Raw genomic sequence first — 12,732 nt, 5'->3', positions numbered from 1 at the left:
ATTAATACATTGTTAGCTCTTAATCGTTCCTCTTTGAAATAGAGCAGGTCGTGCTTCTGTGGGGATTGAAATGATTCACTCTTTCTCGTTTCTTTTCTCTCTCACCTTGGTCACCTAAGCACTTCAACTCAATCTAAGGAGAGTTTTAAGGCATATCATTTAAGAGATGATTAAAAAAAAAATGTGCTGTAAGTCTATCATACAGTATAGTAAGATATTTTCACTGACTCTGGAATGAGTTCTGTCCTTGGTTCAGACTCAGCATTTTGGGCCATTATACTTTAACTTTAGTGAACACCTATCTTGAAAAAAAATGAAGGTAATACATGATAGCTAACCAATTACCCTTTTGAGTTATGCCATTATTTTTTTAGTAGAAATTCATTTGTGAATATTAAAGGGTTGCAGTTTTCTAATACATGTTTAAAATATGAAAAGTATCTGCCTGGAATCATTTAGGGAATCATTTTCCATGGTTCACTAAAGTGGGAAGGAGAAGAAATAAATTTGAATTAAAATCTAATTTTATTTATTTATTATTTATTTATTTGTTTATTTATATATTTAGGGAGCATGTGCACACAAGCAGGGGAGAGGTAGACAGAGAGAGAGAGAGAGAGAGAGAGAGAGAGAATCTTAAGCAGGCTCCATGACCAGTGCAGAGCCCAACGTGGGGCTCAGTGTGACAATGGTGAGATCATGACATGACCCTAACTCAAGAGTCAGATGCTTAACTGACTGAGCCACCCATGTGACCCAAGAGAGGGCCATTTAAAAGAGGACCCTCTGTATCAATGGGACCATCCACCCAAGATTATAGAGTAAGTTGATGAGGCAATCAGGATCAAGGAAAAGAATTTATGGGTTTAAAGTATTCTTTAGGTCTTGTGTGTTCTGGTAAGTGGATTTCTAGATCAGGAATCATATCATGTACATGTGTATGTTTGTGGAAGCTCCCACAATGCCTGGCAAGGAGCTCAGTAGGTGCTTTGTAAATGAGAAATGAATGGAAGTTAGTTGCCACAGGAAGGGTCCGATAAAGCCCTGGAACTCTGAGAGGAGAAATAAAACCAAGGGATTCAAAGATGGAATGAAAACAGCTGATGGTATATTAGGCAAAGAATATCGAAATGGAGAGGGGTGCAGTTTTAAGGGTGTTCTTGTGACAGATACTCTTTCAGGTAAATGTTGGAGAGAAATCCACGAGGTGATTTAGAGCAGTGATGCTCAGATTCCTAGAAGTTGCCCCCACCATTCCTCTGATAAAATTACATCATTTCCCAATACCTCTTAAAAACGAGGTGATGGAGGGGTACCTGGGTGGCTCAGTTGGTTAAGCATCCAACTTCAGCTCCGGTCATGATCTCATGGTCCCTGTGTTCGAGCCCTGTGTCGTGTTCTACGTCTGTCTCTGCCCCTACCCTGCTCATGCTCTGCCTCTCTCTCTCTCTCTCTCGAAAATAAATAAGCATTGAAAAAAAAAATTTTTTTTAATGAGGTAATGGATAGACTATTCCATGTTTTTTTTTCTACGGGTCTTTGACACTTGTTATTTTGGGTCAATACCAGCAACTGACAAAAAGTGGTCTCTGAAGTACAGAGTTATGGTAGTTGTTTTAAGTTGAACACCTCAGAACTTTAGAGTGTTATGAGGAGCTCTGTGGTTTCCTGGAGCCCAGCTGAGTTTGAGAACAGCTTTCTCAGAGCTTTAATGAAACAAAGCCCTCCTGGGACCAGTTAAGAGAGTGCTTCATAGGAGTTGCTGACAACAAATGTAGGTATTGTGTTCTGGAAAAGGCAGTTCTTGTTAAGTTGCTCTTGTCGATTCCCTGTGGACTAGTAGCTTATCTGTTACTGTTATCTAGTCAGCATGGAAGAATCTCCTGGCTTTATTTACTCACCTTACCAATCTTTTGAAACCAGCCATCCACAGGGAAGTTTCTGTGAAGTAGAATTGTGTGAGTGTAACACTAGTGTTGAGACGCCAGATTTAGGTTGGCAGCTGAAAGAAAGGAAGTGGTTTGCTTTCTCCTCTGAATGTGTCCCTACCTAGCTCTTGAGAACCTGTTTCTACCTAAAAGCTTTCTTTCTTTCTTTCTTTTTTTAAAAACTAAATCATGTGAAGTAGTTGCTTTTCTGAGCTGATTCAGGCAATTAGATGAGTAACAAAGACTGTCAGTCCTGGCCTGCCAGATTGATTTTTAAAAGTCTGTTTAAGGGGGAAAAGAAAAAATCACTTATGATGATTCATCTTGAAATGATAAAGCTAGTGCATATGCAAATTTTAAATTGTTTGGTATTTCAATAAGTGAATATATTACGTAGGCCCAGACGACAGAAGGCCTGAGAAGGGCTGATTTGGAGCGTGTATAGACGACACCAGAAGGGGTGGGTGGATGTTTTATTTTAAGACCTAGGGATTAAAAATGGCCTATCTACCTTTGTGAATTTCCTTTCCTTTGAAGCCACAGCAAATCTTTAGCAGAATATACCGATTTGCGTTTCTGAATAGAGTCTATATATTCATTTCAGTTTAATTAAGATAAGTAATATGGGAGGCATGTGCAGTGGGGAAGATGCAGAATGGGAATTCTGTCTTAGGTTAAGGCTTGGTGGAAGGTTTGGATGCTGGAAAACCATGACTGGCAGGGAATGTTTTGTAATTTAGCAAATGATCCTGAGAACTGGAGGCGGCAGACTAAAGACTATGGGATCTGAAAAGGCAGCAAGCCTTGGAATAGAGGTGTAAAGAGCTTTTAAACATAGGTTGGGAGCTCAGTAAATGTTAGTTGCTCTGTTCTTTTTCTCCTACCACAATAGGAAATGATAATAGTTTTCTATTGTGCTGAAGCATATGTGGGTGATGGTGCGGCTTACTGGATTGTTAGGTAGGAAAAATTAGCTCCCACCATTCAAATCATTCAGCAGATACTTAATAGATGTAAATATCTCGAAAGAAATGATTGATTTGTGTGCAAGGTTGTGTGCTAGTGCTGTGAAAGCAAAGCCCTATAAACTGCCAGCACTCCCTCAAGGAGCTTAAGGATGAGTTAGGCAAATGCACACAGAGAACGACAGCCAACAGCCCAGAGCATCCAGGAGCTGCCACATGACTAGTAGAGAGAAGCAGAGCTGTGAAGAGGGACAAACCCCAGTGGACTGGGACAGGGGGAGGCGCTTCACCCAGGAGGTGACTGCACGAAACCTGGACTTCAGAGTCAGGTGGGGAAAAAAAGGGCACTGGGTGGCTAAGTTGGTTGAGTGTCCACCTCTTGATTTCAGCTTAGGTCATGATCTCATGGTTCATGAGATCACATCGGGCTCTGCACTGACAGCGCTGAGTGTGCTGGCAATTCTGTCTGTCTCTCTCTGCCCCTCTCCCATTTGCTCTCTATCTCTCTCTCTCAAAATAAATAAGTAAACATTAAAAAAAAAAAAAAAAAAAGACTAAGTCCAGTGGGATCCAGGGAAGTGTCAAGAAGGTGGAGGACTCTGTAATGTGGAGAATGGTGTGAGCCCAGGCAAGTAGGAATGGGGGCCTCTCCTGATGAGTGGGTCTTGTCGTGGAGGGAGGTGGAAGGAGAAACCTGTTGGAGGCAGACTGTGCTGGTTTGGATTAACTCACATAAGCAGTTAGAGATGCACTGTAAGTCAAGGGGGCAACTTGGGGGCATTTGTAGAGTTGAGGTTTGCAGGATGGCCTGCGGGGGCATGACCAGAGGGCAGGGAGAGCCACTGAGAAGCTGAGGCAGCAGTTCAGATGTATAGTGGTGAACGTCTGAGTGAGCGGGTGAAAGAGGAAATGAAAAGGAAAGGAGAAACAGAATCAATATCACATGGAGATTAAACGACAAGTATGAAAACATCCCAGTCTTTTTAATGTGCTTCTTAAAGTTAGATGAGATGCTATTCAAATGGAATAATCTGTCCCATTTGAATGAATGCCGAGCAGATGGTTACACTGAATGAGAATAAAGACGTTAATCCTCTATGGCCTATGACTTGAGATTTAAACACGTTTTTTGGCTTGGACAACTGCTGGGCCTGCCATGTTGCAGACATAGTCTCTTACAGTACAAAGATTTGTTTGGTTCTAATTGTTTTTCCTTTTCTTTCTTTCAAAATAGACTCTATCGAGAAGAATTTCCAATCCATACCTTGAGCACACTCCTTCCCAGGTATGATTCTTTTCTCTTACTGCATTTTCTGAAACGATGATTTATAAATCCTGGTGTAGACTCTTCTAGGTACAGCCCTTGGCTTTGCTCCTGGGCAGGCCGTCTTCCTCACCTGGGGATGACACAACTGAAGGTGTTTGAGATGCTCTGATAATTGTGGCATGGTGCAAGATGTTCACCAGATAGGAAAAAAGTATTTTCCCATCTTCCAAGTCCTTACATAAATGCAGAGTTAATACATAATATATATTTTTCAATTTGTTGTGTTGATATCCGCTATTTTAAAAATACCGTGTGTCTATTGTACACTAAAACCTTTGTGTAAAAGGAGATTGTCTTTATAGTTATCTAATAATATAATATCTCCGTATGCTCATTGGAAAAAGATGGGGAAGACTTCATTGTGTTACATTTAAAAATCGGTTGGCAGAGGTTTTTTGTTTTGTTTTGTTTTTTGTTTTAAAGAAATTTTTCTTTTTGTAATGTTTATTTATTTTTGGCAGAGAGAGAGAAAGAGCATGAGCAGGGGAAGGGCAGAGAGAGAGGGAGACACAGAATCTGAATCAGGCTCCAGGCTCTGAGCTGTCAGCACAGAGCCCCGATGTGGGGCTCAAACTCACAGACCGCAAGACCATGACCTGAGCCGAAGTCGGACACTCAACCGACCGAGCCACCTAGGCGCCCCTGTTTTTTGTTGTTTAAGAGTAACAAGAGACTTGTGATCATTGTGAGGTCTGGAACTTTTGGGCCTTGTTCACTACTATATCCACAGCTTCTAGAATGGGGCCTGGTAGCTGCTCATCAAATGTTTTTTGAATGACTGAGTGAATGAATACTGGTACCTTGTCAGGACCCATCAAGTGTCAGCTGACTTCTCTTTTAGGGAAGTACTGTCTGTCATCTGACTTGGTGTAGAGTTTTCACGTGTTTTTTTGTTTGTTTTTTAATATACAGTTTTAACATGTTAAAAATAAATAACTTCCTGCCATTCTCACTTTGTCATCAGGCTGTATTTGGGAGGTGATAATAGGAATACTAGAGAAGCATAAGATGGGGTTGAAGTGTTCCCTGTCAAGACATAGTCAATATATTATCCATCAGTTTGCTTCAAGAGAAGATATAAAATATTTTATAGATGTACAATTGTGTAGGTGCAGAAAGAGTTCACCAAGAAACAAGTAAACACATGTAAGCACACATCCCCAGTATACATTGATTTTCAAGAACCTTTACTTATGAAGACTGTTCATTTTTACTTCTTTTGTGAGGTAGCATTGTACTATGGAGGAAGGTGCCAATTACAGAGAAAGAAGGTAGGTATATAAAGTAGGACGTAGAGCTCTCTAGATCTGAGAAATAGCCTCCTTCAACCTCCCAGAATCGGAAATACATACGGATGTGTTAGGAGATTCAAAAGGAAGTTAAATAAAATTTTCATCAGCTAGGTGGAATCACGAAGTAGGTGAAACCAGAATGCTTGGAATTAACTATGAGCTCTGAAGCTGAGTGAAGCTTAAAAGCAAAGCAGACCGTAGCCCTATCGCATTGTGTCACAGTGTGAGATGTTCACCAGATAGGAAAAAATTACTATCCTCTCTTCCAAGACTTTTACATGAATGCATTATCAATATGGCAGAGTCATATGTTATAAATATTCTTCCATTTGCTGTATTAATAGAAACAGTGTTTTTTTAAAAAAATTGATTTGCTCTGGAAACTTCATATAAAAGATGATTCATGGCTAAAGCAGTTTAGCATTTGGAAAATAGTTATTGTAGCTTTAATAGCACAAGTGGACCAATTGCAAAAATAAAACAGGCAGTTGTTTGTAGCTACGTAGGCTAAAATGTTTTGAACTTAGGGAGGTGGTCATGATTTTCTTTCATGTATAGTATGCTGTTGGCAGCTCACAAATTATATTATTCTGAATCTACAGAGAATATTTGTCCTTTTCCATTTTAGATTTATGGAGAGAATTCTTCTTGTGCGGGAAGAGCATTGAGGAATATTATTATTGTTCAGGCTGCTGACCTGATAAAAGACAGAGTGAACCTCAAGGGATTTTACAGGTAACACAGTTTTCTAACACCTTGTCAGAAATTCTCCTTGAGGAGAAAAAAAAAACAAAAACAAAAAACCCAAAAATGTGATAAAATGGTAAAGTTGATTACAGAGAGATGGGCTATATCAGTGCTGGGAGGGTTTGTTTGAAGTGTCCGTTTGGGGTACTGGTGGTGGTTTTTCTTTTAGTTAAATTCAGCTGAGTATTTGCTGACAGGAGACTCCTGGTTCTGAAGTTAGGGTGTGGAATCTCCAGCAGCAGGTGTGGATGAGTTCCTCAGAGACTCTCTGCTCTGCTTCCTCTGAAATGTGATGTTTTATAAGATTTTTATTGGGCACGTGCTATAATGCGACTTCAGTAAATATAGGCCCCCGCTTCAGGAACCTTACCAAGGCTCTTTGAGGACTTGTTGGGGGCCCATGGGAGAGGGGAACTTGTGCTCTAAGTTGCCAGGTGAGGATGAGCCCCTCCTCAGGTCCTGCAAGGAGGGGGAAGGGCGGGTCCAAAGAGCTGGCATTTCTCTGCCTTGGCTTGTGAATAAGGGGGTGGGGGTATGAGAGTAAATAGATGGGCTAATGGTCAGTTTTAAAGCAGCTGGACTACTTCACATAGAGCCTTTGTAATTTTTTTTTAACAGATGATGATATCAATTTGAAATCCATCTGATTTTTTTTTTTTAAAAACTAAAACAGGGTGGATAAGTCTTTGGTCTAGTCTTAAGCAGGTCCTGCAAGGAGGGGGAAGGGCGGGTCCAAAGAGCTGGCATTTCTCTGCCTTGGCTTGTGAATAAGGGGGTGGGGGTATGAGAGTAAATAGATGGGCTAATGGTCAGTTTTAAAGCAGCTGGACTAAGAATGGTCGCTTAGTAAGTTTAGAACACGTTTTCATTCATGGAGCCATTTGAAGAAAAAACAAAAGTAAATTGTCAGCTTTTTATTTTGTCAAGTAAAGGTATTAAGCCATATCAAACAATACCAAATTAAAATGATAAAAATTGAACAAAAAGAGAAAACTATGGCATTTATTACCATTATTTTTTCTTACTGAAAAGATTGCAATATACCACAAAGAACAGGAAGAGTACTCATAAAAAATGTTACCAAAAAAAGTAGGAAAGATCCTCAGAAAAAGGATATTTCTTTAAGTTAACTCAGCTTTATCACAAATTCATTGTAATATTCCTGTTTTTTCCATTTGTCACAGTTGAGAAAAATTTCATCATGGCATGGGTTTGAGGGATAGTGATTCTCGACCTGTTTGAGTAAGAAGACTCCCATTTTATTGAGACATGACTGAAAATGCACAATTCTTAAGGGTACAGCTTGAGAATCGTTAATTATTATATACACCTATGTAACTATTATCCACACCTTAGATAGTTCCTTCATGTTCTTTTCTAGTCACTATCCCATGCTACCAACTTCTTTCTAATCAAACACTTGGCAGAAACTGTTTTCTGAGGCACCATTGACAAGGGTAGGAGGGAGGGTGGGAAAACTATAATGAATTATTACTTTAAAATCCCATATTTAATTAACCACATTAGTATATACATAGGTCTTGAAAAACATGACCCACATTAGACATGATGTGTTCTGTTGACATAACATGTTGTGTATATGGACTCATGAACCTCTTGAAAAAAGCTTCCCCTCCCCCCTATAAGGAATTCATAGTCCAAGGTCTGAGAACTTTTCGCTGAGAGCCCAGGCCAAGTAGACAACAACAGGGGGGAAGAGAGGCTGCCGTCATGGCTAGACTACTTCACATAGAGCCTTTGTAATTTTTTTTTAACAGATGATGATATCAATTTGAAATCCATCTGATTTTTTTTTTTTTTTCATTTTTTAAAAACTAAAACAGGGTGGATAAGTCTTTGGTCTAGTCTTAAGCAGGCTCCTAGGATTCATTTTACCTACCACACAAGGCTATGTGTAAGATCTGTCATTGTCCTCAGTTTCTTTATGTGGTCTCCATGGATATAGAAGGGAAAAAAGCATTGGGAGATATACATTAATAAGGCTCATGGAAAAGAACCATCCATGCCACTTTGAACATATTTAGGGTTCAGTGGGAGTAGAAAGGGGAGAGAGCATGTGCTGTGCTATTTCAGATTCCCAGGGGTTGGGCCAGAACTTCTTATTTTTAATTAACCAAGGATTTAATTAGTGCCTTGGGTTTAAAGATAAAGTGCTAATATGGTTGCCTAGGATGAGTCCTTTTCATTTGGTAGTAAATCAAGGTAAGGTATTCCCCATGTACTACATGAGAATTACTTTCAAAATGTTGAGATGTTTTTTATTGCTTTTGCACTCTAAGAAAAATCATATTGGTTTCTGAGACTTCAAATAGGTCTCTAAATACCATCACCCCATTTACATTTGAGATTAGGGTCCTGTCTGCATTACCGTGAATTAATTGCTAAAAATGCAACTGGAGGCAGAAGGAGACCAGGAGAAATCAAATTTTCAGCTCCAGAAATGGGTCAAATTAATGTTTTGTTGTAACAGCCACACTGGCCTTATAGCTAATCACCTCCATATCGAATGTTACCACCTAGTATTGCAACTGTAATTAGATCTACATGTACCCCCAACGGTTTCTGGATTCAGTACAAGACTGGAGTAAGAACTGGTGCGGGTGTTGAGATTGCTGCCTTCCATGCAGACCTTTTTTTCCTCGCTGCTCTCCCCTAAGTCCTGTAGGTTTGGGTATGGGAGCTGGATTGTTGCAGACCTGGCCAGCAAGTCAGGGGAGTGGGAGTTCAATGCAGGGGCACCTCACCTCATTTTGTTTGCTTTGGTGATGTTAATAGTGTTTATCCCTATCCCTAATGGTGTGTTCCCTGGTGTAGATGGATTAATGAAGGATATTTGAAACATAATTTGATAAAGTTGGGGGTAGAGAAGAAAGGGATCATGGGCAACTGAAACCATAGCTTGCTGGCTGGGGGTTGGGGGAGCTCTTATTAACTAGCATTGTCATGGCAATATCCTGTTTGGGAATATAGACTCAGCCCCGCTGCCCAAGACAGAGTGAACTCTTCCCATGGAGAAGGTAGAACTGGGGAACTGGGGCTCCCAGCATCACCTGGGCCCCATCCAGCCATACTGCATCAGAATCTGCACATTAACCAAATCCCCCATGTGCTTCTAAACACACTTTTGAGAAGCCCCAGTCTAAGAAACTTCTTCCCCATCATCTGCGAGCAAGCAAACATATTCATCCACCTAGTGACCTTTTGCAAGTTGCCTCTTTAGTTTGTTAGTAAATGTTTGGTTGTGTCCTATTCCAGGTGAGAACAGACGGAGAACTGGATTGTTCTGAGAAAAGGATTACAATAATACAGTGTTTAAATCCCTGGGATAAAAGTACTTTACAAGCCCAAAGATGCTGGCTAATTGACAGAGGCATTGAGGAATTAATTAACACTTTGAGCCTTTAACATAAAAGGTGTCTTATAGAATTAGAAGTTAATATTGACTGTTTTGTCTAATTGCCTAGTTTATTGCAATCTGTTTTCTCTTTTTTCAGAAAACATCCATTTATTTGACAGTTAATCTTTCTAATGTCTTAAAGCTAACCTGCAAGTGAACATGTCTGGTGTTGCCCTAATCACCTTAGAGTACCTTTCATATAGTGGCACTTTACCAAAAAAAAAAAAGTTAGACTTACCCAAGCTGGGATATTTGTTGAAATATCTTAGCAGAGGGGCTCAGTTGGTAGAGCTTATGACTTGATATTTGGGGTTATGAGTTCAAGCCCCACATTGTGCATAAAAAAACTCAAAACCCCAAAACCAAATATCTCAGTAAGAAAAGCTTATTTTTCCTTCACACCTGAAAATACAACATCTCATGGCAATACGTTTCTGTTTTAGGAATAAAATATTGACATGTTTTGGTTCTTAAATACCAAACATTGAATAAAGATAACCATTTCATGATACATTTTTTTAAAAGAAACATCTTGGTGACTTTTTTTTAAGGGAGAATGATTTTCAGTGAGATTTTTGCAAATGAAAAACCATATTTCAGGAACTTGTCTTCCTGTGGTTTTTCATTTGAGGCTGATAAAGATGGAAAAGTGGCATGAAAATACTGCTTGTAGTGCCCAGATTGGGGCATTCTTCAAATGCAGTTGTGGATCTTAAAACAGATTGCAGAGGATATTTTTGCATATGTGGTGAGTGGAGTCTATCACACACAGCTGGGTTTATGGGTTTGTGATCTAGGCTGCATGGCCATATCACTTAGACTATATTGAAAAGACTAATGGTCATATTTATTGTTCTTGGAGACAAATTTGAGGATTTAATCTGTAGAGTAGCAAACAAAACTCTTTAGCACTCTCTATGGTCCCAACTTTGAGTAATCTTGGAATTAATTGGTTCTCAAAAAGACTAGATAAAAATCTATAAAGAGTTGAACAAAAGTTGATCGCCATCACTTTTTGAGGTACTTGTTTTACCAAGGCAGAAGCATTATCTTTATATAAAGGATTGCTAAATTTATTCCTTCATTTATCCAAACATGTGTATTGAGAGCTTACCTGTGTATCTGAACTGTTGTAATTGTTGGGGTCTAACGGTGAGGTATATACATAGTTGCTGATATCTTGAAAATGATTCTGAAGTGAGGAAAGCAGATAGTATTCATTCGGAAAGATGTACAATTACTAAATGTTGGGTGATTGAAGCAAGAGTGTAAGAGGTTATGATTCCAAGTGTTCCTGAGGAAGTGATATTTCAGCTGAAATTGGAAAGATGAATAAGAGGTGCCGATTCATTATTATTGAGTCGCTTGTTTAAAAAAGTTTATGAAACGGATGATATTAAATATCAATTATTTGGCAAATGAGTTGCAACAATGTCTTAACCATGAATGGCTTCCCTTTTGTTCAGGAGGAGCTGTGTTGGGTCAGAGCTGGTAGACTGGCTTCTAGAACACTGTCCCTTTGTCCAGTGCAGATCTATGGCCATAGGGGTCTGGCAGCTCCTACTGGATATGGGAATTATGTTATCAGGTTAGTATCATATGTTTTGAAAGCACAGAGCATTATTTTATTAAGCTACCAGAACAAAATTTACTTGAATTTTCTAGAGGATGTTACAATCTGGATGGAAATTGCTTTTGCAGGTAAATGTTTGCATTCTCTCATATTTTGTAAATAAAAGTGACCAGTCATCTTTTGACGGTTATTTTGCACATCTTTTATAAAAATAATTAGTTACTTGCTGATTCACAGACTACTACCTGTAAGAGTTTTTCCCTTACCTTCTCCTCTACCCAAAAGGCTCCTCACAGATTTTTTGTTTTGTTTTTTAAATTTTAAATGTTTATTTATTCTTGAAAGAGAGAGAGAGAGAGAGAGAACGTGAGCAGGGGAGGGACAGAGAGAGAGGGAGACACAGAATCTGAAGCAGGCTCCAGGCTCTGAGATGTCAGCACAGAGCACGAACCACAAGATCATGACGTGAGCCAAAGTCGGACACCTAACCGACTGAGCCACCAAGGTGCCCCTCAGTTGTTATTTTTTTTTTTTAATCAGAGACATCTTTAGTTGCTCTAAATGTGTGATTTGTCTAGGTGTACTTAGAATAATTATCAGAAACTGATTTTATGAGTGGAATGTGTATGCCATTTAATTGACTAACCATGAACAATTAGAGATATGACCTATGAAAATTAGCTGTTTAAAAAGAGCACAAAATTGATGTTAACTAGCAACTAAAATAGATGGCAGATATCTCTTTTCCTAATTGAGCCCTGGGAATTGAAGAATTAGAAGTCAAGCAATCCAGATTCTTTATTTGGCTCTATCATGAAGGTTCTAGTTAGTCACTAGGAAGCCCCTTTTTCCCTCTAAGTAATAAATCTTGAGGGTCAGAGAACATAGTAAGGTAGAGAAAGGCATACCCCAAGTGCCAGTGTGCAAGAGGAGTACAGATGGGGATGTGGGTGTAATTTCAAGGCATTATTAACACCTAGCACCTGATACTCTCACATTGAAAATCAGTGACTATCTTTGAAGAATGTTACCTGCTTGCTTGTGAGGTTCATGTTAGTGGTGAGCAAAAAAAATTAAGTGTTAATGTATTTTTGGATCAGTCCTTGATTTCTTTTAAAACAATCTTGGCGGCATTGATATTTTTTGCTAGATAATTCTTAGTTGTAGGGGCCTGTCTTGTACATACAGGATGTTTAGCACCAGATGCCAGTAGCACCCTCTAGTAATGACAACCAAAAATGTCTCCAGACATTGCCAAGTGTCCCTTGGGGGCACAGTCCTTACCCACCCCCCCCCCCCCGCCCCGTCCAATTGAGAACCACTGGTTTGAAACTTGTTATAGTGTTACACTTGTATATCACTAACGTAATTAAACGTATTAGTTTGCCTTGGGACATATAAAAAAAAATTCTCCCCACTTTTTGAATTGCTACTGATTTCACCTGTCTCTGAAGCACATAAGTCATAAAATACATGTGAAGA

The 12,732-nt window shown here is 39.3% G+C and overlaps 1 protein-coding gene across 2 annotated transcripts in view; it reads left to right on the top strand.

Annotated features, from left to right (window-relative positions):
- The window catches only part of RAPGEF5 (Rap guanine nucleotide exchange factor 5), a 225,293-nt gene that overhangs the window by 33,987 nt on the left and 178,574 nt on the right, over positions 1 to 12,732 (top strand). For both annotated transcript variants that reach the window (XM_019443577.2, XM_019443578.2), the window contains exons 2-4: positions 4,128 to 4,178; positions 6,141 to 6,247; positions 11,144 to 11,265. In XM_019443577.2, coding sequence (XP_019299122.1) covers positions 4,128 to 4,178; positions 6,141 to 6,247; positions 11,144 to 11,265 — 280 coding nt within the window. The remainder of the gene's footprint in view (positions 1 to 4,127; positions 4,179 to 6,140; positions 6,248 to 11,143; positions 11,266 to 12,732) is intronic.

This window comes from Panthera pardus, unplaced genomic scaffold (assembly GCF_024362965.1).
Source record: "Panthera pardus isolate Hobbes unplaced genomic scaffold, ASM2436296v1 HiC_scaffold_8, whole genome shotgun sequence".
In the NCBI taxonomy this organism is placed as follows: domain Eukaryota; kingdom Metazoa; phylum Chordata; class Mammalia; order Carnivora; family Felidae; genus Panthera; species Panthera pardus.
Note: the sequence above shows the minus strand (reverse complement) of the source record. Positions and strands in the feature narration are given on the sequence as shown.